Raw genomic sequence first — 27,400 nt, 5'->3', positions numbered from 1 at the left:
ATAATGACCATATATTATGCATAGCGGTAATGAAAATAAAAATCATTTCACAAATTATTCACAATATAAAAAATGGCCTTAAAATATTCTTCATTTTTTTATTTGCAAAACATAATTTTTTAGTTGTTTCTTTTGATTTTTGGAGTCAAATGGGAACAGGACATTTTCTTGACAGGGTTTCGTGAGTACCACCCTCTCATAAATACAGCAATTTTTTTTTCTTTCTTTCCAGTATTTGCCTCTTTTCTACAAGAAACATGACTAACTTTCCTTAATTTTGGTCATATTTCTAATGTGACTAAATGTGTTTATTTTATCATAAAGAAGAGAATTATCATTGTGTTCTATTTGTAACATTACGGGAAACTGTTTTTGAATTTTCTCATGTCATCCTCCGTAACGCACATGTCCAGAGATCAGAGCGCGTGCGCTGACGCGTCTGTCAAACGATCAGTGCTGACAACAGTCGCGCAGGAAACTCCTCCCTGTTGACAACACACGCGCCGCTCTCTCAGCGCAATGGTCTCCTGGATTATTTCTAGGCTTGTGGTGTAAGTCTTTATTCTGCTCTGGTAAAACATTGCCTTTGGTGTGTATAAGAATCGAGTGCATTATTTTATATGAATAAGCAGTTTTTCTGCCTTTGTAGGCCTATGCGAAAAGGCAAGGGTTTTTAGTCGACCTCTTAACTGTAGGTAGATCACATAGACTACTGTAGGTTTGAAATGGTTAGGCTATTTATATAAGGCCCCATCAAGCCTGGCTATTATGTATACACGATGATATTATAGTGGTGTGACTCTAGACCTAGAGTAAACTATGAGTTAATCTATAGATGATTCTCCAATATAAGGATTAGGCTAAACCAAGTGGCACAATGTGATTTCATATACTGAATTAATGCACTTTATTATATGCTTGTGTTCAGTGCAAAATCTAAATCTAGTGGAAATGAACGATTTAAAATGTGATTATCGTGCCCGTAGTGTGGAATCGTAATACAGGTCTTGTGTCTATAATAAAAAGACAATGGGATGGGTCAACCATCTGATGGCCATCGATCTGTGGATTATTATTCACAATAGGCTACATTTGATTTTTCACTAATTAACTGAATTAATTTGAGCGATTTTATGCGCGCATTTTTAATCTAGCCTATATAAATGTCAATTTATTAAATGTAAAAAAAAAATTATGAGACTTCCGTTTTTTTATATTATGTTCGTTTGTTTGTTTGTTTTTGCAACCCTCGCGCTGTGCGTGCAAAATCTCTAAATAGCCGTTCAATTAATTTTAGATCACAATATCCGATGACACTGCACATTCGTCAACACTCGTGCATTAGCATTACCTGAGAACGGTCGAAAACTGTACCGCAAACATTTGTGCTTTTGGTTGCTGTGTCGTAGTTAGGCTCAAGTGTTTCTGGACATGTGTTTGTTTTGTGTTTTTGGTCCCTGACGGGTTTCTTCACAGAACCGGTTTGTTTGTGGGTCGGTCATTTGATCGGGTGAGAGGTGCAGCTGTTGACTCAGACTGCGAGGGCACTGCTACTAAAAGTTGAAACGCTTGAACACAGGTGCAGGTCACGTTTTTGGTTATTTTATTTGGTTACTTTCTGAACACCCGTTTTCCATGTTTAACCAATAGCTGAGCCGTCCCAATTAGCGTCATTCGTGCCGCCCAGTTTGATCACATATGATCTTTTAATTGCGCCCTTGTCCAGCAGCATTCACTTGTCAGGTCTATTTTTATCAAGCATTTGAATATTAAAGGGGTCGTACAGATCTATGGCAAGCCAAAGGGCTCACAATACGCTATAGACTAATCGCGTTTTCATCCAAAACGCCGTATTTAACAGCGTTTTAAACGACCTTGGCGTCGTAAAATACGCCGTAGTGATCGCAAACGGCGTAAAAAACGCGCGAAAAACGTTAAAACCGCCGTATTTCACGCCGTTTTCCTGTGTGTGAAAAGCGCCGCTTTAAACGCCGTTTGGATTGCCACACGACGCCGTTTAAAACGTTTGAACTGTTCTCACCCAATCAACAATGAACTGAGTCAGACCAGACAAGTTCATCGCTGCCAAACAAATGTGCCTGTGTGAAGTAACTTTGATATAGCCTATTCACTTCTACTAATATGAAAAATATTGTTAGTCTGCTTTCCAAATGAAATGCTTGCACCTCTTTGTCAGTGACGATTCTAGGATTTCAGTCTTAGGAAGTTCAACCCCCAATGAGGGTATATGATGAAAATATTTAATATCCATTGCAGTATTCCACTAAAATACATAGATGGATAATCACTTGTGAGCAGAGGTGATTTTATGATTTCACCTTAGATGGGATAAGACTTTATAGACATGCAGTCTAAGAGTAGAACGATTGTGGCTCAGTGGTTTAGTCCTATGCCATCAGTGTGAGTGGAGAGAGAGCACAGGTTTGAATCTTGCTTGACTTATTTTTTTTTATTATTATTAATAAATTACAGTGTTTGTCAGTTGATGTATATCATTAAGCATTCCGTATTTCGCACTGTGTGTTTATATTACAGTACATTAAATATTAAAAGTATCACTTATAATATTTAATATAAAATAAACATAGTTCACCATTTTCAAATAGCAAAACATATATTTGTTCATTGGAGACTTAAGGGCAGAATAATTAACTTAGATTTGAGGAAAAAATATATTATATATATCAATATAATATATAGAGTTAGAGTTGTACCCTTGGGGTATGATGGCCCCCTCAAAATGGGGCAAAAGGCACCCGGCGTATCTTGACCCAAAATATTAGGTAAAAATACTATGGGGGAGGGAGTAAAAATGTGTGTGTGTGTGTCTGTGTGTGTATAATTTTGTGGTTGAATTATAATTAATTATATGAATTATACTTAAGGCTATACCATTACACGCTGGCACCTGCTGATCAGGTATACTTCTCTTTGTGTGGGATTGCAAATGGATTATAATTAAGCACAGACAACCCAGCCTTTTGCGGTATAGTCACAGTCCATACTGCGATTTAAGTTCGATTCATTTTGCGCTTATACATCACAACAAAAGGACTCACGAGATATGCAACCGAACCACCAAGAAGAACTGGATCGCTGACATATGAAATGTGAAATCATTTGTTCTTTCATAATTATAAACAAAATTATAAATTATAAGTGTTAACTGGACGTTCAAAATAAATAAAGCATGTTCAAGAAGCATTAAAAAAATTCAAGCACACCTTGAAAGCACAATGATTAAAATCAAGCATTTTTCAAACTTTCAAGAGTCTGTACGAACCCTGTTAAATAAATAAATAAACAGAGTTGAATGTATTCATTTATTCATATAATATGAAAAAGGATGTGAAATGCCACATGAGATACGGCTTAAAATGAAAAACATCATGAAATACACTTTGAAATAAATGTAGAGGGCAAAATAAAACAAATAAATATATGAAATAACTAAATAAATGATAAAATGTTGCAATCAAAAAATATTCACAGGATGAAAAGTGAATAAAAATGTTTTGTCTACCAAAAACAGGTAATACGTTAATAATGAACACTCTATAGTGTCGCCATGCATGGCATAGGCTACACAAGTGAGAGATAATGATAGCAATCTGAAATGAGGGTAAGAATAGTGATATTTTCCAAATGTAGACTATTGGCTACTTTAAATAAATGCATGGTTAGATATTGTTTTGATTATTTATTTAATAAATTCATGTTTTCTCTAACTTCTAATCAAAACAAGAGGTTATGACATTTCCATTTCTTCCTATGGCCTCCTCATGTTAAATTAAGAAAAGTTTGTGATAGTTGAGAAAAATGAGTGCCCATTATGCATTTGGTCTAAATACGAAAAAAAGGTCGACAGTTATCGTCAATTGTTATATTCAATACATTTTTGTAATATGAATTACAATGAAAGTTTGAAAACAATAAGTAGCCTATCTGTAATAATAAATGTTATACAGTGAAAACGTTAAATTACAATAACGAGCATTTTGGCCCCCTCTATTGGCATGTATATCTAATTTCAATAGGGTATAACTGTATAACAAGTTCAATAATCATAGCGCTCATAGGCGTAGTTAAACCCTTTTTTATTGCTGCCCTGTTTTTCATCTTAGCAACCCTAAAAATCTGCGATGGACTCTTCAGTAAGCTCCCTTAAAAATACGTGATTATGTGATCTCTCTCTTCATGTTTGCTGAAAACAGAGACTACAGTAAATTAGGCCCTGTATTATATATTACTTACTTACAGTTAAAAAAACATGTTACAAATTCGTTAGCCTAGATTATTATCCTTCACTCTATGCGTAAAAGTTCGGAACAGAAACGGTTTGCTTCATTTCTTTATCACTCATTCTAACGCTCTCCATTATAGTAAAATCACAAAATAAAATGCAACCAAATACGGAATGCTTACCGATATACATCAACTGACAAACACTGTAATTTATTAATAATAATAAAAAAAATAAGTCAAGCAAGATTCAAACTTGTGCTCTCTCACAGACTCACAGTTAAGGCATAGGACTAAACCTCTGAGCCACAGTTATTCTACTTTTAAACTGCATGTCTATAAAGTCTTATCCCATCTAAGGTGAAATCATAAAATCACCTCTGCTCACAAGTGATTACCCATCTATGCATTTTAGTGGAATACTGCAATGGATTAGGGCTGCAACTAACGATTATTTTGATAATCGACAAATCTAACAATTATTAGAACGATTATTCGACTATTCGGCGATTATTGCAACGATTAATCATTAGCTCTAAACCGACTATTCAGCTTGTGCCCCGACTTACACTACCGGTCAAAAGTTTTGAATCACTTGACTGATATGTTTCACATGAGCTTAAAAATCTTTTGATCTGAAGGCGTATGCTTAAATGTTTGAAATTAGTTTTGTAGACAAAAATATAATTGTGCCACCATATTAATTTATTTCATTATAAAACTAAGATTTAATAAAAAAAACAAAAAAAAAACGTTCTTTGAAATTGATGACTTGGACCAAATAATAAAGAAAAGCAGCCAGTAAGTGCCCAACATAGATGGGAACTCCATCAATACTGTTTAAAAAACATCCCAGGGTGATACCTCAAGAAGTTGGTTGAGAAAATGTGAAGAGTACATGTCTGCAAATTCTGGGCAAAGCGTGAGTACTTTGAAGATGCTAAAATATAACACAGTTATCGATTTATTTTGGATTTTGTTTAGTCACAACATAATTCCCATAGTTCCATTTATGTTATTCCATAGTTTTGATGACTTTACTATTATTCTAAAATGTGAAAAAAAATTATAAAAATGTATAATAAAGAATGAGTGTTTCAAAACTATTGACCAGTAGTGTAAAAGGTTGTATTAAACGTGTTTGCTAACAATAAAGAGGACAAAATCATCTTTTAAAAATACCTCTAAATGACATTCACTGAATTAAAGGGAAAAAATACTTTTTATTGTTTAATTCAGTAAAAATTTCACTGCCAAAAAACCCTAATGTTATCAAGTGTATTTGTCTTTTTTCCATTTAAAATGGTCTAAAAATCCTTAAAACAAGATACATTTACTTGAGAAGTAACATAAGATATTTAGACTTGCTTTAAGTGAATGTATCTTAAATATAAGTGTATTTTGTATATAAGTGTATTTTTTCACTTAGTTATACTTCTGCGAGTGCAGTAAAGACTAAATATACTTCTATTCAAGATCTATTCTCTAAAAGCAAGTCTAAATATTTTATACGCTGCTTCTCAGGTGAATGCATCTTTTTTTAAAGGATTTTTAGATATTTTAAAATATTTGTATTTTTAATATTATATTCAACATTCTCAGATTAAAAAAAAAATTATTCTGCAGTATAGTTGCTAAAGTTAATGTACGTTGTTTTAAAGGAGTTTTAGATATTTATATTGGAAAACAAGCCAAAACAAAAATAAATAAAAAATGTATTTTGTTGCAGTGTATAATGGGGCGAAGACTGCCCTCTCACCTTTCTGTTCACTTCAGTCCAACTTTAACTCACAAAAAAAACAAAATCTCTCTTATTAATAAAGCTGCGTATTGCCAATTTTCTTCACGATAAGAAATGCACAGTGACACATATATCATGATTCAATAAGTCACAAGCCATCATGTTATAATCTAGCTGCATTAAGCGTGCGCACTCGAGGGATGAGCGTCCCCGTGACAGAGTGTGCATCAGTCGGGTGCAGTTTCAATCTCTCCCCCTTAGATTGGACACTTCGCGCAACTCATAGAAGAGGCGCTGACCGCACAGAGAAATGCCAGTTTCCTTATTATTTGAACTTTAATAAAGCTATAACGCATTAAATAGAACTGCATTAAAGATGTAACGCCGGGGTGTTTCCTTTAAAGACTCTTGACACGCAAGTTTTGCTTAAGCTGAGCGTCAGCTCCGGCTCTGCTTATTCCACAACAAGAGTGCTTCTGTATTTACTTATTTTGTATTTTTGCATTATAATTCCCTCATACTTTGCGATCTACATCACCTGAAGATATTTGGAAAGTTTAGAGTGCGTCTGGACTGTGAGATGTGTTTTCTTCCTCTCCTCAGTCAGGCACGAGCTGCAGTGCTGCTCTTGTGTGCAATCATTAGAGTTTCATATGATCTAATGTTACGTTAAGATCAAACGACTATTCGACAACTAAAATTTTTGTCGACAATTTTTTATTGTCGATAACATCGACTAATCATTTCAGCTCTACAATGGATATTAAATATTTTCATCATATACAGACACATTTGTTTGGCAGCGATGAACTTGTCTGGTCTGACTCAGTTCATTGTTGATTGGGTGAGAACAGTTCAAACGTTTTAAACGGCGTCGTGTGGCAATCCAAACGGCGTTTAAAGCGGCGCTTTTCACACACAGGAAAACGACGTGAAATACGGCGGTTTTAATATTTTTTGTGCATTTTTTACGCCGTTTGCAATCACTACGGCGTATTTCACGACGCCAAGGTCGATGAAAACGCTATTAATCTGTAGCGTATTGTGAGCCCTTTGGCTTGCCATAGATCTACCGCCTGTAGACGTGCTACAATAGCTAATGAGCAAATGAGCCTCCATACGCCTTACAAAAGTGCAGTTATATAAAATATCAGTAATGGAAAGGGAGTGAAGCAAGATGAAATTACAATTGGTTATTGTTATGTAATAACGTTGCCTAATATTGAAATGGCATTATTAGTGGAGACTGGGAATGACTGTAACATTTATTATTTGCAGTTAGTAAAAAGTGTCACAACCATCCATTGTCTCCCTTTCTGTTGTTGATAATTTCTCTCTCAAATGCTTCACCTAAAACTGAAAAAGAATTTTCGTTTTCAAAAATCAGTCATTATTTCTATTGAAATAATATTGACTGTTCCTTTAAAAATCAATTATGTGTTTTCTGCTAAGATCATTAGAGTACATGACGACCTAATCCAAGCTATGACATAATTTTACTGAATTTTGTGGTGTACCATTGAACATTCAGGATGTATGGTTCTATCTCAAGCATGTCTGTTGCATCTCTAACAGGCTCATATTTGGTACCCTTTACCCCGCATACTCCTCATACAAAGCTGTTAAATCGAAAGATGTGAGAGAATATGTAAGTATGAGTCACATACTCTTCATTTCCGCTACTTAATATTTATTGCTTTATTCCTCCTCTTGATTTTATGCACTGTAAACCTTAATGTTGTCATTACTGGAAAAATCAAGTTATCTTAATTAAACATTACTTGAAATGTCAAGGTTTGGGCTCATATCTCAAATATATAAGTTCCTGGAACTTATTATTATTCTTAAAAATCCATAGACTTCATTCATAAAGGTTTTAGATTTTTTTAAATTATTTTGTTTTTTTTAGTATTATTTATGTTGTTCTTTTGCAAATAGTTGTTTTGTGCGATGACAACATTAGGGTGATCTGTGTCCCTTTAGGTCAAGTTGTACCCTGTTCGCACTATCTCAGACTTCCTTGTGCATGTGCAACTGAAGTACAGACATATATACATTTCTGTGGAGAAATACATTTATTTGATGATTGACCTAGGATCAGTTATAATCTTCATTATTAAAGCTTTGTCATTGAATGACCTAAATTTTAGTCCATTCAATTAAAATTATTAGTTGAAACAACAACATTTTAATAGCAAATCTGAGTTAAGTCTACTTGCATCTAGTTACCTTTACTTAAATAATGAAGTTCATTCTATATGAACACCTAATTACACTAATTATAAAATTATTACTAATTATTCTATATGAACTTAATTACTCAAGGTTTGGAGACACCATTACTGGCAATGAGTTTACTCAATCAGTGTAGTAGTCAACTTATTAGGGTTTTTAGTGTGTGCCTCTCATTCCATATGCTATAATTACCATGTTTTACTTCAAACAGGTGAAATGGATGATGTACTGGATAATATTTGCACTTTTTACTACAGCTGAAGTGATTACTGATATCTTTCTATGCTGGTAAGTACATTGTGCCAATGCATGTGCTTCTGTTGAGTCATATTGTTATAGGAATTACTCATATTTTAATACTTTTGATGCTTTTTGATGTGGGCTACAGCCAGCATGACATGTAAGACTTATTTTGTTCTTTGTTGAAGGCTCCCTTTCTACTATGAGCTCAAAATCGCCTTTGTGGTGTGGTTACTTTCCCCATATACAAAGGGATCCAGTGTTCTGTATAGGAAATTTGTGCACCCGACATTGTCCTCTAAGGAGAAGGTAATATAATTGATGTGATCTGTTCACTTAGTCCTGTATTGTTTTTCCTTTTGTGGCTGTCTATTCATTTCTATCCTGTTTAGGCTAAGCAAATGTTCAAAGCTGTCACTAATACACTTATTTAATATTTCAGATAGACAAATTAGCAAGCAGCATCTTTATTAGTGAATCTCAATTTTCCAAACACCAATGGTTTTTAAAGGAAGAATTCACCCCAAAATAAAAATTATGTTATTATTTACTCACCTTCATGTTGGCCCAAACCCATGCTTTTACATGTTATGTGGAAAGCAAAAGCAGAATTTTATTAAAAATTGTTATGCAGCTCTTGGCATACAGCGATAGTTCATAGTGACCAAGGACTGTCAAGCTGCAAAAACAACAAAAAAAGAAAAAACACCAAAGCACCATAAAACTGTCCATATGACTTGTAGGCTACATTCCAAGTCTTCTGAAGTCATACGATACCTTTATGTGAAGAACAGATCTTCATCTCTGCCAAAGCTCACGTATATTGAAGCGACATGAGGACAAGTAAAAATGACAGAATTTTCCTTTTTGGGTAAACTGTCCCTTTAATGCTAATAACTGTAATTGTTTGAGTTGATGAGTGCTCCTGAGGAAGTGTACATTTGACCCCTTTTTCCCAAAACTTGTTGGGGTGATTTCCTCTGCTCTTTATTTTTGTGACAGGAAATTCGTCAGGAGAACACAATAAGGTCAAATTGATACGACAAACACAAAAACACTGATAACAATAAGGAGAAACTTTCTGAAATGTACTTTTGTAGAAAGAAACTAAAGAAAGTACAAATACTTTCCCAGTTTAATGTGCAGAGACAACTGTAAGTAAGCCATTTGGAGGTTGATCTCCCTTAAAAGGCTAAACATTGTGGCTCTATGGCACTATCAAAACTTTGTTCAAAATGATTGTTTCTTTGATTGCACTAGTGGCATAGAAAATACAAAGCATCTTTAAGCAGTGAAAGTATCATTTTTTTTAAATGCATATGTGAACTTTTCTGACATTATGACTCTTTCTCAGGATATCGATGAGTATCTTTGCCAAGCAAAAGATAAAAGCTATGACACTTTGATGCATTTCGGGAGGAAAGGCTTGAATGTGGCGGCAACAGCTGCAGTAATGGCTGCCTCCAAGGTAATAATCTACTTTTGCCACCTTGCTGACATGCATAGAAGAAATATTATTTATTATACTGTAATGGATTGTTAGAATTAGAACAATCATCAATCATTTTGATATACCACCATTGGGTACAGTTAAACATATCTCATATTTCATACCCTGAAAGTTGCAGGGATCCCACAAATATGTTAAAACATGGAAACATCTGGGATTTTTAAAACTGTGTTTTCTCGGCCTGGAAATGTGATGGAAATGAACATCATCTTAAAATGGGAAAGTTCTATAGCTAATTGATGGAATTGGAAATTTCTATAGCTGACATAGATTATGCTTTTCTCTAAAATATTTCATCAAATATTTCAGCTCTTGTGTACAGTTAAATTTGCTCGCAAGCCATAGAGAAGTCCAATTTGTGAACAAATTGTTCTTCTGAGTCGGTTATTTTTGGTGAATTGGTCAAACCAGTAAACATATCACTCTAAATGATCAATAAGGAAATTGTCTAATTCAAAATGATTTTTTAAAAACCCTTATCTAATAATCACAAACGACTGGAAATTTCATGGAACAGACATTGTTATAAAGGGTGGAAACCCTGAAGCATGGATTTTGAAGTGAATATCAACAATGTTCACACCTTCTCAAAAAATAACTAAACAAGGCTAGTCAAACATCCACATCTTAATGCACAATTTGTATAAACAAAACAGATTATAGATGATGGTCTTCAGAACACAGCATGACAGTATTTATCTGACTCTCCATGATCCAGGGCCAGGGTGTTCTCTCCGAGGGGCTTCGGAGTTTCAGCATGCAGGACCTGTCGTCTCTCCAGGCAGAAGGCCAGACAAAAGCCCAGAGTTCTTTAACTACTCAACCTGCAGCTGCACAGAACAGAACGCGCACCACGATGCGCAGCAAATCAGAGACTGGATACAGCAAGGGTAAGACGAATGATCACCATCTCTTTACCCTTTGAAGACCATCCAACTATCCACCATTTAGATTGGAGAGAATTCTACCATCAGCCAATCAGATTTCTGCTAATCCTAATTAGTTCAGATATTTCTCTTGATCATCTCTTATAAGTAATAGTTAAAACTACATTGGACTCAACAGCAAACATGCAACTTGTGAATAAATGCATCAAAGCTCTGTTACTCTTTGCACATGCAAAAGTGGCGTTTACTTAAGAGTCTTAAATGCATGGCAGCAAAAACAGTCTGTTTATTCTAAGGATCAGAGAGAGGGTGGAAAATGGTCATAGAAAACCAAATATAGGATGATAAAAATATATAACCAGAAGAATTTCTTGCAAAAATGGACTTAAATATTGATCTGTTTCTCACTCACACCTATCATATCACTTCTAAAGATAAAGATTTAATCACTGGAGTCTTATGGAGTACTTTTATGCTGCCTTTATGTGATTTTTGGAATGTCAAAATTTTGGCACCCATTCACTTGTATTGTATGGACCTACAGTGCTGAAATATTTTTCTAAAAATCTTAATTTGTGTTCTGCAGAAGAAAGAAAGTCATACACATCTGGGATGGCATGAGGCTGAGTACATAATGAGAGAACTTTCATTTTTGGGTGATCTACCTTTTTGTTGGTCTGAAAACAAGCATAGTTACACTTGTTATGCTTACAAATAGACAATATCTGTTTTTCATTCATAAGCAGAACACCCAAATGCCCTGACTAGTGTTTTTCATACAAGTGTCTAGTTTTTATTTAATCCATCGTTTTCTTATGAAACTAGGAAATGATTTTAATGGGATAGTTCACTTAAAAATGAAAATTCTCTCATCATTTACTCATCCTCATGCCATCCCAGATGTGTATAACTTTATTTCTTCTGCAGAACACAATTTTTTTTTTGAAGAATATCTCAGCTCTGTAGGTCCATACAGTGCAAGTGAATAGAGGACAGAACTCAGAAGATCCAAAAAGGACATAAAGGCAGCATAAAAGCAGAGGTGCATAGTAACGAAGTACAAATACTTCGTTACTGTACTTAAGTACAGTTTTTTAATATTTGTACTTTACTTGAGTATAAATATTTTTTTGGACTTTTACTTTCACTTCACTACATTTTGAAGAGAAAATTGATACTTTTATTCCAGACCTTTTCGATACTTTTGCGACATGGTAACACCAAACAAAAAACACAAAAAAAAACAGCTGTACGTGCAAAAATGCGTGCAGATCGGCATTAGTGATGTGTGATTTGTTGAAAGAATAATTTGAGCCTAATCTTTTAAATTTGATTCCTTTGAACTGAACAAAAATATTCAATAAGCGGTTTGAATGATTCATTTTGCGAACCATGAATCTGAAACAAATCTCCTCTGTGGATGACAAGAAACTGCTCATGTTTAAAGTTTAAATTGGTTTTTTGGACTAATTAATTTGATAAGTTTAGGCTTAAACATTATGAAAGCTGTGAAATAATGAAGTTATGTGCGATCAGTCTCCCGCCTTTCCAGGAGACCTGTTCATATAAAAGTCAATCAAATGCGTTTAAATTTGACATTTAACCAAGGTATGATGTGTATGAATAATTACCAGCGCTCATGAAAATGTCCAACAATATTTATTTTGATATTTTATGAAGATGGAATAATGGTCTTTGCCTAAGCCAAGCTAGTTTTCTGGTGATTGCTAAAGTGTTATATTTGCTTTGTAGCACATTTATGCTACAGTATGTGGTAACTAGGGTTTTCTGGATGGTTGCTAGGGCATGCTATGCAGTTATTATCAAGGTGATCTCTGTGTTTTGGCACATTGCTACAGTATGTGGTTGCCAGGTTGTTACTGTGCTGTTGCTAAGTTGTTTTCTGTGTTTTTAGCACAATGCTCTGCAGTTGCCAGGGTGTTCTAGGTGGTTGTCAGGTTGTTGCTATGCTGTTGTTTAGTTGTTTTAACTCTGTTTTAGCACATTGCTCTGCAGTTGCCAGAGTGTTCTGGGTGGTTGCTGGGTGGTTGCTTATTGGCCCAAATGAAAAGAGCCCACCCCCACAACTCCCTCCTTCAGTGTTACATTTTTATGGACTGTGGTGTTCATTTACACTCATCCCATAAATATGATAATTCTGATGTGACTTGAATGCACCATTAAAGGGATAGTTCATTTAAAAATGAAAATTCTCTCATAATTTTCTCACCCTCATTCGATCCTAGATGTGTAAGACTTTCATTTTTCTTTTTTTTGCAGAACACAAACAAAAAAAGATTTTCAGAGGAATATTGCTGTTATGTAGGTCAATTCAATGTAAGTGAATAGTGGCCAGACCTTTAAAGCTACAAAATGCACATAAATGCAGCATAAGAGTAATCCATAAGCAGGGTTGGGAGGGTTACTTTTGAAATGTATTCCACTACAGATTACAGAATACATGCTGTAAAATGTAATTTGTAACATATTTCGTTAAATTACTCAAGGTCAGTAACATATTCTGAATACTTTGGATTACTTCTTCAGCACTGGTAGATTTTTTCATTTGTTTTGACTATAAAAACTCTGTCAGTACAGTAAGACAAAATACACATGTTAAAAATACATTCTCTGAAAAACCTAAATATCTTATGCAGTGTTGTTTCTAAAACAAGATCAATCAAATTGATCTTGTTTTAAGGATTTTTAGATATTTTTTACAGGAAACAATACAAAAATTATTATCCAGAATAAGATTTTTGCCCTAATATCAAAGGTCTTACTAGAAAAAAAGAAATTATGATCTAACGTGAATTTTCTTGATAAAAAAATATGATCGTGCCTAGTAACGTGCATGTAAAATGGCTAGAAATAGCATTTTATCTTAGCGTAAAGCTGACAATTTACACAAGGTTTATTTCTGTTTCTTCTGCTCCAAACTTACTTCAAACTTACTTCTCTGTCTGCTCGTATGAATGTAACACATCATAAGAAAGTGTTTCGCTGCTGTTCAAATGCACTTTGGATCGAATCATTTATACGTATAAATGTTTTCCATCTGAAAGGACTAAATATTAAATGACAATAAAATGCAAAGTAATCTCTTCAGTAATCAAAATACTGTTTGAATGTAACTGTATTCTAATTACCAATGATTTAAATTGTAACTGTAGTGGAATACAGTTACTTATATTTTGTATTTTAAATACGTAATCCTGCTACATGTATTTCATTACTCCCCAACCCTGTCCATAAGACTCCAGTGGTTTCACCAATGTCTTCTGAACGGATCCAATTGGTTTTGGGTGAGAATATACCAAAATATATCTTCTTTTTCGACTATAAATCTTGACATTAGGAGAGATTGCAATGGCAAGATATATAGTGAAAATGATTTACAGTTTGGTTTGTTCTCACCCAAAACTGACTGAATCGCTTCAGAAGACATGGATTTAACCACTGTTGTAGTATGGATTACTTTATGCTACCTTAATGTGCTTTTTTTAATTTTTTTATTGTGCTTTTTTTTTTTTTATGTGCTTTTTGTAGCTTGAAATGTCTGGCCAACATTCACTTCATTCACCTATAGAGCTGAAATTTTCTTCTAAAATCTTTGTTTGTGTTGTGCAGATGAAAGAAAGTCATACACATCTGGGATGGCATGAGCACAATGAGCACCACCAATCAAATAAGTTGCCATGGGTTTAATGAACTGTTCCGTAATTTATGCAATTTACTTGTGCTTTTGATACTTAAGTACATTTAAAATCAGTTACTTTAATACTTTTACTTAAGTCATTTCTCCTGAGCTTCTTTAACTTTTACTTGAGTCGATTTCCATGAAGGTATCTTTACTTTTACTCATGTATGACAAATGAATACTTTGTACAACACTGCATAAAAGTAATCAATATGACTCCAGTGGTTTCATCCATGTCTTCAGAAGCGAAATTATAGGTGTGGGTGAGAAACAGATCAATATTTAAGTCATTTTTTATTATAAATTATCCTCCCTGCCCAGTAGGTGGCGATATGCATGAAGAATGCGAATCACCAAAAACAAAAGAAGAATGTGAAAGTGGAGATTTATAGTAAAAAAGACTTAAATTTTGAACTGAATTATCCCTTTAAACAATGTTTTAGCAGTATGAATATGAAAAGTGAAGGCACAAATAGGTTATTGCTTTGATTCATGGAAAATAGCAGTAGATCATTTAAGTAAGTAGTAATTTAGGAAAGAAGTAGACATTTTTCCATAAGTTTTTCTTTTGTACAGGCCAGGAAAAATGGACCTTCCCTTTTTAGATGGTTCCTGTTCGAGCTTGTATATATAAGAATCCTATTGCAAGACCGTTTAGAAAGACTGTGCAGCAAAATATATCACAACCCGTTTCCTGAAAAGCAGGAAGAATATATTGTCCCTTGTACCAACAGTTTGTTAGAAGCATTGACTTTTACCTACTAATTATTTCAACACAGTCTCATGGGAATTCGTAAGACAGTGCGAGATGGCATTAGTACAAATAGAGCAACCTATCGTATATGCTTCCCTCGCACAGGTTCAAATGTATTTTTAGGTTTAGGTTAGGGGTTAAAATGACTAAATATATAATGAATGCACGTTCTGAACCCCGAAGTTTTGCTTTCTTCCATTGTAAACAACTGAGCTTTTTTCATTACTATCATGGTTAGGTTTAGGGTCTGGTAAGGTGTTACACTTCATTCTTAGGTTTTCATATGCCTTGACACACATTTAGTTTAACAAGGAAGAAGCAAAACATCTGAGTCGTGGTCTACAGGGACACATGGAAAGCATGTGTGATTGGCCATACGTTTTCTTACGTATTCACCATCTTGTACTATTCTTACGAATTTTCATGAGATCGTGTTGAATTAGTAAATCATTATTTTCACTCTTTTTAGATCTTTCTGTAATGAATGGATCTAACTGGATCTGAACGAACATAAAATTCAAAGTTCGAAGACTAAATGTTATGTACACAATGACAGAGTGATTCAAGAGACATGAAACTTGCACAGCTATATAAGAAACCAGATATAAAGGAAATTTGATTTAACAGATAATACACAGATATCTGACTGCTCAATGCCATGATTGGCCAATCAGAATCAAATATTCCAAAGAGTGGTATAGTTAAAGAATTTGCACAGTTTAAGTGCAGTTGTAGTCATAGTTTGTGTTTTAATGCACTGTTCAGGCCATGATTTTGACATGACCGATTATGAGGTCTTGAACTTGGAGCAATGCACCTCTAAGGAGCCTCCTTGCCCTCTGACTCCCACACCTACTCCCACTCCATCCGAGCCCCTCATGACTCCAGCACAGGCCAACACTACTCCAGTGCTTTCACCCCCTGAGTTCTTCCAGGATAAACTTGCACTCCATCCTTCTTCTCCACCTGTAGCCCAGGAGGAGCCTCAGGTTAGGGAAAAGGAGGGATTTGCCCCTTGTGGCTCACCCCAGCTCAGATTTAAGAGGCGTGCCCCAGAGGTACCCCTGTTTTCTGATGGCTATGCTTGACACGCCTGCCTGCACTGGAGACTGTGTGAGCTTTGTTGTGACTAACCCACTCAAACACTAACCAAAGCTGCTGTTTAACCAGCAATAGTGAGAAGTCTAGGTCTCTGACACTCTTTTTTTTTTTTTTTTATTAACAGTTTTTATTGATTCCATTCAACAAATTAAATAAACATAACAGAAAATGCAAAATCAGATTATATAAACTTAAACCTTCCCCCTGAACAACCCCCCCCCCCCCCGGACACAAACATAAATATTTAGAAACATTAACAAAAACATCTTTAAAAAATAAATTAAAATTTAATTAAAATAAGAATGCACACACACATTTAAAACTATGAATCCCTCTCCACTGCCCCTCTCCAAGAGCACTCCAAAAATGCCAAATGGATGCCCCACTTTCTATTAAACCAGTCCAAGTTTCCCAGCCTTCTATATGACATTTCTTCGAATGCCGCCACCCTTCCCATCTCTGTGCACCACTCTTGAAATGAGGGCACTCCAGCCGACTTCCATCCCCTAAGAATGATCCGTCTGCCAATCACAACACCGGCTAGGACCCAACCTTTTATGGATCTATCCCGTATATTAATGACCGCCCCATGGCCTAAAATACAGAGTCTGGAGCAAAATGAAATTTGAGTGCCCAATATGTCAAACATAAAACTCTGAACCCTCAACCAAAATTCTTGGATCTTAACACACCACCAAAAAACATGGGTTGTGTCCCCATCGTCTTTAAGACCAAGCCTATACAATCTAGAGGGGGTCCAACAGAATCTATGTAAAATGTTAAATTGCATAAGGCGCACCCTTGCATCTCTAGATGTAGACTTGATGTTTTTTAGAATACTAGCCCACACTCCCTCCTTCAATACCAAGTTTAAATCTTTCTCCCATAATCTCTTTAGAGAAGTTGAAGCTCTGTCCCCCAGACTCTGAATTAGAAGGGAGTAACACACTGATGCCTCATGACCTTTTCCAAAAGCAGTAATCACCACTCCCAGAGTATCTGCGGCTTTAGAGGGGTGTATGCTACTCCCAAAGATAGCACAAAGCAGGTGGCTCAGCTGTAAAAACTGAGACCTGGGAATCCCAAAATGTTGAACCATATTTTCAAAGGATCTCAACACTCCACTCTCATATAGGTCACCGAGCGTATTAACCTCCCTCACAATCCACTCTGACCAGCAGAAAGGGGACTTATTAATACATAATTTTGGGTTCAGCCATATGCTTGTGGCAACATTTAAATAAATGTCCAAATTAAACACTCATACCGAGTGCAAATGGAGATAACGGATTGTAATTAACTTCTCCGGTTAGTTTGATAGAGAGGCTTCGCAATGGCGAAATAGGGGCAAGAACTTCCTGTTCAATACAAAACCAGGGAGGGGCTCTCTCTCAAGTGGAAGCAACTAATGAGACAAATGTTTGAGACCGAATGCTAAAACAAAATCTTGGGTAGGTCTAGCCCACCTATGTCAATAGGCCTATGTAACTTTCTGAAGTGTAATCTGGGATGTTTACCATTCCAGATGAAGGACTTCGCTATGCTATCAAATTGCTTGAAATAAGAGAGGGGGACATCTATAGGGAGAGATTGTAGCAGGTAGTTGAATTTTGGAATACAATTCATTTTAATAACATTAACCTTCCCAATCATCGATAAATGTAGTGAAGCCCACCTGCCCACATCGCTCAAAAACCTTTTTATTAAAGGGTCAAAATTAACTCTGACTAAATCACACAAATTTGTTGGGAATAAATTACCCAAATACTTAATGCCCTGTTATGCCACTGGAAGGTGCCTGGCTGAAAAGCTGTTACCTGGCAGTACGTTGTCAGAGACAAAGCTTCAGATTTAGACCAATTGATTTTGTATCCTGAGAACTTAGAAAAGGGATTAATGGGGGGCCTGGGTAGCTCAGTGGTAAAGATGCTGGCTACCACCCCTGGGGTTCGCGAGTTTGAATCCCAGGGTGTGCTGAGTGACTCCAGCCAGGTCGCCTAAGCAACCAAATTCGCCCGGTTGCTAGGGAGGGTAGAGTCACATGGGGTAACCTCCTAGTGATGTGGTTCACTCTCGGTGGGGCACGTGGTGAGTCATGCGTAGATGCTGCGGTGGATGGCGTGGGCCTCCACACGTGCTATGTCTCCATGGTAACGCGCTCAACGACCCACGTGATAAGATGCACGGGTTGACGGTCTCAGATGTGGAGGCAGCTAATCCACCTAATAAAAGTACTCCCGAACCCATACATTCCCAAAATCGTAAAAAAAGAATCCCATTCTACCATATCAAACACCTTTTCGGTGTCAAGTGAGATAGCAGCGACTGGAGTCTGATTGTTCGCCACTGCCCACATGACATTAATGAAACCCCTAATGTTATCAGAAGAGTTACGGCCCCGAATAAACCCCACCTGATCTATATGTGTAAGAGATGTCATAACTTTACTTAATCGGTTAGCCAAAAGTTTTGACAATATTTTAATGTCTAGCTGCATCAGGGAAATTGGGTGGTAACTTTTACACTTGCTTGGATCTTTGTCCTTTTTAAGAATCAGACTGATCCGGGCTTGTGTCATGGTTGGTGGAAGCTTTCTATTCTTTAATGATTCCGTTTAAACTTCTAGCAAAAGTGGATCCAGTTCTGTAGCATAAGATCTAAAAAACCCTGCGGCAAAGCCATCTGGCCTATAGACAAGGCCTTAATTACCTCACCAGCTCCTCCAAGGTTATCTCAGAATCAAGAGAATTCCTTTGCTCAGTCGTCAGTGTAGGAAGTTCTAATGGTTCCACAAAGTTTCTCATCAGTAGACGAAGACATGGAACTATAGAGATCAAGATAGAATTCTTTAAAAGCATCATTAATATCAATGGCTGAGGGTAAATATTTCACCACCAGCAGATTTCACTGAGGAAATGGTAGAAAAAGATTATCTCTATTTTATAAATCTAGCCAGAAGCTTCCTTGCTTTGTCCCCTGACTCAAAGTATGATTGTCTTGCCCTGAATTGCCAAAACTCCACCTTCCACAACAAAATAGTATTATATCTGTATTTCAATCGGGTCACCTCCCTGAGGCCATTCGATGACCTCAGCACTTTTAATATTCCCTTCCAATTCCACGAGTTCTTGTGCTTTGGATTTTTTGGTGAATGAGGCATACTGTATGTTCCGACCCCTAAGAACCGCCTTAAGTGCCTCCCAAGCCACGCCCACAAAGGACACTGAGGACCAGTTGGTCTCCATATAGACATTGATTTCAGCCTTTAGCATTTGTTGGAATACAGGATTTTGCAAGTATGATTTCTTTTTCTCCATATGTGGCGACACCTCTAAACACACCAGGGTGTGATCTGAGACTAAAATGTTTCCAATTGAGCAATCAGTAACTGATGAAATGAGGGAGCATGATCTGAGACTAAAATGTTTCCAGTTGAGCAATCAGCAACTGATGAAATGAGGGACTTCGATATATAAAAAAACTATTCTAGAGTAAATCTTATGGACTGATGGAAAAAATGTATAGTCCTTCCCAGATGGGTTCAAAAGTCTCCAAATATCTGTAAGACCAAGATTTTTACACATCCTGTGAAGCATCAATGTTGCTCTAGGGGGGCTTGCACACATTGGCTTCATTATGATCAAGGACTGAGTCCATCAAAAGATTAAGGTCTCCTCCCAATATTATATCATGAGGGGTGCCAGCGGCTTGCAACATCCCTTCAAGATCTATAAAAAAGCCCTGATCATCAACGTTAGGTGCGTAAATATTAGCCAAAATAAGACTTTGTCCCAGAATTTCAGCTAAAATGATAATGACTCTTCCTAATTTATCTTTAATCTGTTTGAGACATTTGAATTGTAGATGTTTACTTATCAATTTAATGACTCCCCTGCTCTTACTCGAGCCAGCCTCCCAAATTTTTCAGCTTCCTGCAGAGAAAGATGTGTTTCTTTTCTTTCTTTTTTTTTTCTTTTTTTCCCCTTTTTCACCCAATTTGGAATGCCCAATTCCCAGTGATTCGCCTCAATCTGGGTGGCGGAGGATGAATCCAAGTTGCCTCTGCGTCTGAGACCATCAACCCACGCATTTTATCACGTGGCTTGTTGAGCGCGTTGGCACAGAGACATAGCATGCGTGGAGGCTTCACGCCATCCACTGCAGCATCCGTGCGCAACTCACCACGCGCCCCACCGAGAACGAACCACATTATAGCGACCACAAGGAGGTTACCCCATGTGACTCTACCCTCCCTAGCAACCGGGCCAAATTGGTTGCTTAGGAGACCTGGCTGGAGTCACTCAGCACGCCCTGGGATTCTTGAAGAAACACTATATCATATTTCTTATGTTTAAGAAGAGAAATAACCTTCCTTCTTTTCATGGGGTGCCCCAATCCATTCACATTCCATGTGGAGAGAGACAATCCACTCATATTAACATTTCACATTTTGACATGTAAGAAAAATAGATTGTGTGTCAAAAACAAGATTATAAAGACCACATTCCAACATTAGTGCAACCATCAAAACCCAAACATCCCCTAGAACAAAACAAACAGAAAAAAGAAAAACATACGCATTAACCCCGCACATGACAGCGCCAACTGGTGTTCATCCCTCTGAACTCAAACAGTCCATGCACGCCTATGAGAACCCCCACGACAACTTTGCTGTCGGATTGGTCAAGTCCGGTGTTCTATAAAAATTTTGTGAGACAGAATTACACAGCAAAAGATCATCTATAAAACAAACTCCAGCCAGTAGGTGGAATAAGCACAAAGCATGTGTAGATTCATCCATAAAACTGTCCTGAAGGTGTGTTACTCTACAAAATAAACTCCAGTCGCTAGGCGGAACCAGCACAAAAAAGCGTGCAGATTCCGCAAAACAGTCAAGCGTATGTTCAGTGAGATGGCCCACTCAGCTGCAACATGAGTACAACAAGATGACTTACTCACTCCATTGACTTTATGAAGGACATCGCTTGCTGTGGGCATGTGAATGTTTTACAGCCATCCTTAGTATCTATTCTCAATTTGGCCAGGAATATCAGTGCAAAAGCGACCTTCTGTTGATGTAAAAGTTTCTTGCATTCCTTGAATCGATCACGTTTCTCTCTTGTCGAATTCGCAAAGTCTGGGAACAAAAAAATGCTGTAGTTCTTCCAAGAAAGCCTTCCTTTACTCCTCGTCTCACGTAACACAAGATCTTTATCGTATGATCTCAGAAATTTGGCCTGAGTTGATCGGGGCCTGTCTCCCTCCGTGGATCTCCGAGCCGGAACTCTGTGAGCTCGCTCGATTTCCAGCATATGGCTTGCTATGTTGAGCAGATTCGGAAAGAGCCCATCCAGGATCTTCAACGTATCTTGTCCCTCTGCTCCCTCAGGAACTCCGACAATTCGGATGTTATTCCACTGGCTACGGTTCTTCATGTCCTCCAACTTCTCCCAAACATGCTCCAAATCCACCTTGGTCACTAGCGGATTAGCAGATAATTCCCTCTCCATTGACTCCAGATAATCGATCCGTTTCTCGACATCCCCCACTCTTGTAACCATATCAGTGAATTTCGTCTCTATGGCAGTGATCAGTCGACATATTACAGCAAGATCCTCCAAGTCAGCAACGACCTTCATCAGCGTTGCCGACATGTTCAACATTTCTCGCCGCAATTCCCGCACTTCTCTGACCAAATTGACTCCCGGGCTCGAGGCCTCCGGGGGTGTCAGCTTTCGCAACGTAAGTGTCTTTTAATGTCTCCAGAGCCCAAGGATTTTGAATTCTTTGACATATTGTCTGTCCTCCTAAAACAGTTATGGAACAGAGTGTATCGAATCTCACCGGTTTATGTCATTAAAAGTATCAAAACTAGCAAAGTGCGCAGAGCGTTCACACGTCCGATCCTCGCATGGCGTCACATGACTGGTCTCTGACACTCTTACCAAGGTATAGCATTTATGAGAGATCACAGCTAGCATTCAGTTACAGTGAGTAATAGGACAGAGATCAGTGTCTAAAATGGGCAGGAAAGATGACAAGTAAGAGACTATTTAGCAGTGACTTCTATTAAAATTAATTGGAGAAATTGGAACGCCTAACCAAGAAGCTATAGCGCCTAATGGTAGGAGCTGCACTGTCATGACTGGAAATAGCCTCCCAGGAGTGTTCCAAAGATGGCCACCAGTGGACTGACTTGCTAGAAAACTTTGCTCAAGTCTCTTTAATGGAAAAGAGACAGGCTTACACAAGCTTATTTGTAGGTCACTTGGTTGGTACAAATAACGCCACTTCAGAAAAATTTAATTTCATACTGCGTTAGATATGTATCTACAGTAAGTTGCTTATAAACTTTAAATAAATATTCCGGGTTCATTACAAGTTCAGCTCAATCGAGAGCATTTGTGGCATAATATTGATTTCCACAAAAATTAATTGTGACTTGCCCCTCCTTTTCTTAAAAAAAAAAAAGAAAAGAAAAATCTGTATAACAGTGTGGCACTTACAATGGCAGTGAATGCAGCCAATCTGTAAACATTCAAATACTTACTGTTTCAAAGGTATAGACACAAGACGTAAACATGATAATGATGATGATGATAATGATACCATTTCTTCTTCCCTGAACTAAGAACAATAAAATGATGCATATCTTTTGGGATTTTATGTTTTTTGATCTTATTTACATGTAAAGTTCTAGATTTTACCATTCATTTTCATATACAAATATGCAAATCTTAATTTTTTTTATTTTTTTTATTCAGAACCTACACTTCTATAAGTTGAAACATGAAGAAAACATGAGAATGTGACATAAATTGGAGGCATCTGGTGAACTAAATGTAAATAACATGACTTGAAAACAATGTCATCCCAGTAACAGCCAGTAGATGGCTGTAGCCACCTACTGTGTAGTCTGATGGCTTGTAACCTAATTTTATATTTTATCACAAGATATGCATTTGGATATATATTTAGACATTATCAAACTATTATTTGTCAAAGTTCAGCATTTTTAATGGATTTGAAGTGTCAGTTTTTGCAGTTAATATCATTATGCTTGCAATCAAACCTGACCATGGTGTTACAAAAAGACACAGAATAAGCATTTTTCTACCAATAATTTATTTCAAACATAAAAATGTAATAACTCAAAGTAAATGCATAATAATGTCAAGAAAATGAACATCAAGAAACAGAAATGAACTGCAAAATTATGAAAATTCAATTAGAGTATATAACAGAAGAATAAGATTAAACATTTTAATTTCATACTTTCTATAGTAAAAAATTATTTTGCAAACGTGTGTGTGAACAGATGACTTGTAATGCCAACAATGACAAAAAGATGGCTGTACAGCTCCACTTATTGATGCCCTGGTTGTGTGTGTGTGTTTTCGTCTCACCTCTTCATTTCTGAGTGTGTGTGTTTAGCATTGTGACTGATTTATTTATTTATTTATTTTTGACAAATGAAAAAACGCTCTCTGTTATAGTCTGACCATTTAATTTTGTGTGTGTGTTTGTGTGTGCGTGGGTGTGTATGTTTTGCACTGAGGATGTTTTTTTTTTTGTATGTTCAGATAGCAAATGGTGGAAAAGTCAACAAGTCTTGTACTGCTCAGATAAAGGAAACAATTTAAAGAAAACAACCAGATAAAGACAAAGTGTGCATAGCTTTCTGATTTCACCAGCTGATTCTGTGATGTATCTGACTGGTCTTCTCTTTCTCAGCCTCCTCCTAGAACCCTACGACCTGTGACCTGCTCCAGATCAAGGAATGCCCTCACTTCATACACTGAAGCCATGTGACTATACATATGCTCCGAGAGTGCTTAGCTCTCTTATCTGCAACATGAGCGGATGCAACAAGAGATGGCAGAGAAAAAAAGAGGAATGCAGCCAAAATGTTAAAATATTCAAAAGCAGCCTTGCTCTGTAATGAGGTAACCAAAGTGATGTGCAAAACTTTCGCTTCAGATCTTTGACACCCAAGGGGGAGGGGCATCCACTGAGGTAACACATACTACATGTGTACATACTGCTGTGCTGAGACTTGTCGGGGGTTATCAAACTTGTTTTGTACATATTTATTGTGTGCCTGAGTGTAGATTTTGGTATGATTTTGGGAGAAACAAATGCATGCATGTCATTTTGGTTTTGTGTCTTGAGACCCCTCATACCATAACCCCCCACCAACTATAACCATCACATAGTCATCACATACACTGCAAAAGGTTTCTTAATCAGTATTTTTGTCTTGTTTCTTAGTAAAAATGTCTACATCTAGATAAGCAAAATTAAAATATATTAAGCTTTGTTTTCTGAGAATATATCTTCATAAATTATTTTATTTTTTACCCCATTGGCAAATATTTATTTTTTATTTCTTCTTTCTTTTTCTTTTTTTACCCTTTTCTCCCCAATTTGGAATGCCCAATTCTCAATGTGCTCGAAGTCCTCGTGGTGGCGTAGTGACTCACCTCAATCCAGGTGGCGGAGGACGAACCTCAGTTGCCTCAGTCAATCCGCACATCTTATCACGTGACTTGTTGAGCACGTTACCGCGGAGACATAGCGCGTGTGGAGGCTCATGCTATTCTCCGCAGCATCCACGCACAACTCACCATGAGCCCCACCAAGAGCAAACCACATTATAGCAACCACAAGGAGGTTACCCCATGTGACTCTACCCTCCCTAGCAACTGGGCCAATTTGGTTGCTTAGGAGACCTGGCTGGAATCACTCAGCATGCCCTGGATTTGAACTCACGACTCCAGGGGTGGTAGTCAGCGTCTTTACTTGCTGAGCTTCCCAGGCCCCCTATTTCTTCTTGTTCTTAAGCATAAACCTCACTTAATTGTGTTAGATGTATGCTTACAAAAATAAAAAACTACTTACCAACGGGGTAAAAAAAACAAAAAACTTAATTCAAGATATATTTTCTGAAAACAAGTCTTAAAGGAATAGTTCACCCAAAAATTAAAATTGTCTCATCATTTACTCATCCTCATGCCATCCCAGATGTCTATGACTTTCTTTCTTCTGCAGAACACAAATGAAGATTTTTTTGAAGAATATCTCAGCTCTGGAGGTCCATATAATGCAAGTGAATGGTGACCAGAACTTTGAAGCTCCAAAAAGCACATAAAGGCAGCATAAACGTAATCCATAAGACTCCAGTGGTTAAATCCATGTGGTCAGAAGTGATATAATAGTTGTAGTTGAGAAACAGATCAATATTTAAGTCCTCTTTTACTATAAATCTCCACTTTCACTTTCTTCTTCTTTTGTTTTATTGGCGATTCGCATTCTTCGTGCATATCACAACCTGCTTGTCGGGGCTGGTCAAAGTTGTAGATTTATTGTAAAAATGTACTTAAATATTGATCTGTTTCTCACTCACACCTATCATATTACTTTTGAAGACTTCAATTTAATCACTGGAGTATGGATTACTTTTATGCTGCCTTTATGTGCTTTTTTGGAGCGTCAAAGTTTTGGACACCATTCACTTGCGTTGTATAGACCAACAGAGCTGAAATATTCTTCTAAAAATTTTCATTTGTGTTCAGCAGAAGAAAGAAATTCATACACATCTGGGATGGAATGAGGGTGAGTAAATGAGAGTATTTTAATTTTGGGGTGAACTATTGCTTTAATAATTTTGCTTCTCAAGTAAATTTATCTTCATTATTATTATTCAAGGATGTTTAGATATTTTTACTTAAAAACAAGACAAAATTATTAAGAAAATTATTTTCTAGTTTATGAACACACAGGAATGAATCTTTCTGTAGTGAGCTGATTACAGCTACAGTACTAAGTAGCAAGGAGAGTTTCTGATACTGTCTTTCTTAAAACAGTCGTTCTTAATGAAAATTTACTGCACTGATATGGTTGGTGTGTTTGATTGCAAACATAACATTTATTTAATGATTTTTGTATCAACAAAGGTTTATCTGCTGAGAGTGACCTTTGAATACAAGCTTCTAGTTCAATAATAAAAAAAAAAGTATTGATGGAAATACCATTTATGATGTTGTATGCCTAAAATGATTTATTATGTAAAATGGATGGACAATGTGCAATGAACTAACAGTAAATCAACCACAAAATGTACACTAGGAATTGTGCTGTTACATTTAGATAAAGCTGCTCAACAACCATTTGTTAAAGGCATAGTTCACCCAAAAATGAAAATTCTATCAACATTATTCACCCTTATGTCACTACAAACCTGTATGGCTTTCTGTCTTCTGTGGAACATGAAAATTGAATTTTTAAAGAATGTACTGGTCTCGATTTAATTTCTACAGTAGCTGGCTTTTAAAACCTGTTCTGTTACTCGTTGTTGCATGCATTCACATGAAATATTGACAATTTGAATGTGTCCCATATCTTTGAACGTCTTCAGTATTACTGTTAAAGCACCAAATCAGAGTTGAGTAGACATTAGTGGTGCAGTGATCGCCTCTGTGACACTCATAGTACAGAGAAAGACAAAGACAGAGAGAGTTCTTCACTCACTCTAGTGTAGCGCTAGTAGCATTCAAACATCCAGTTATATGGGGGAACCAAATAACTTCCTATTTGATCCTAGAAAAGTCAAATCACTGTGCGATAACTGTATCACAAGCATGTATCACAGCTTGGTGTTGTATAATTTCTAATCACAGTAGTGTGTATCACAGTGACTTGGAGCTGTAGATTCCTTGTATGTCATGGGGAGGGCAGCAGAGTATCAACTGTTTCAAAGGCATAGCAGCCACAGTTGGATCCTGGAACACTTGATATTCTATATTTAGAGTTTGAGAGTGTGACAGTGTGTTTTAGACTGTGAGAATGAGGACAATCCAGATCTCAAAAACACGCCTTGTAGAATGTGTTTAAAATCTTGTAACTCTTCTTATGAAAAATGTCTTTAGAGTAGTTATATCAAACTTCATAGACAGAGTGTCTGCCTCAG

General features: G+C 36.6%; 1 protein-coding gene across 2 annotated transcripts; it reads left to right on the top strand.

The window, feature by feature from the left end:
* The first annotated feature begins 448 nt into the window (after window positions 1-448).
* On the top strand, window positions 449-25,540 carry reep1 (receptor accessory protein 1). Of its 2 annotated transcripts, XM_051646863.1 has the most exons (8): window positions 449-551; window positions 7,580-7,652; window positions 8,451-8,527; window positions 8,668-8,788; window positions 9,834-9,947; window positions 10,708-10,879; window positions 16,096-16,388; window positions 24,166-25,540. In XM_051646863.1, the coding sequence occupies exons 1-8, from the start codon at window positions 520-522 to the stop codon at window positions 24,241-24,243; spliced, it is 960 nt and encodes a 319-aa protein (XP_051502823.1). In that variant the 5' UTR covers window positions 449-519; the 3' UTR covers window positions 24,244-25,540. The 2 variants fall into 2 exon arrangements, with proteins under 2 accessions (XP_051502823.1, XP_051502824.1); XM_051646864.1 differs by lacking the exon at window positions 16,096-16,388 and having other exon boundaries at window positions 24,166-25,538.
* Window positions 25,541-27,400: the final 1,860 nt, after the last annotated feature.

Source organism: Myxocyprinus asiaticus, chromosome 20, assembly GCF_019703515.2.
Source record: "Myxocyprinus asiaticus isolate MX2 ecotype Aquarium Trade chromosome 20, UBuf_Myxa_2, whole genome shotgun sequence".
NCBI lineage: Eukaryota > Metazoa > Chordata > Actinopteri > Cypriniformes > Catostomidae > Myxocyprinus > Myxocyprinus asiaticus.
This window is presented reverse-complemented; position numbering and strand designations above follow the sequence as displayed.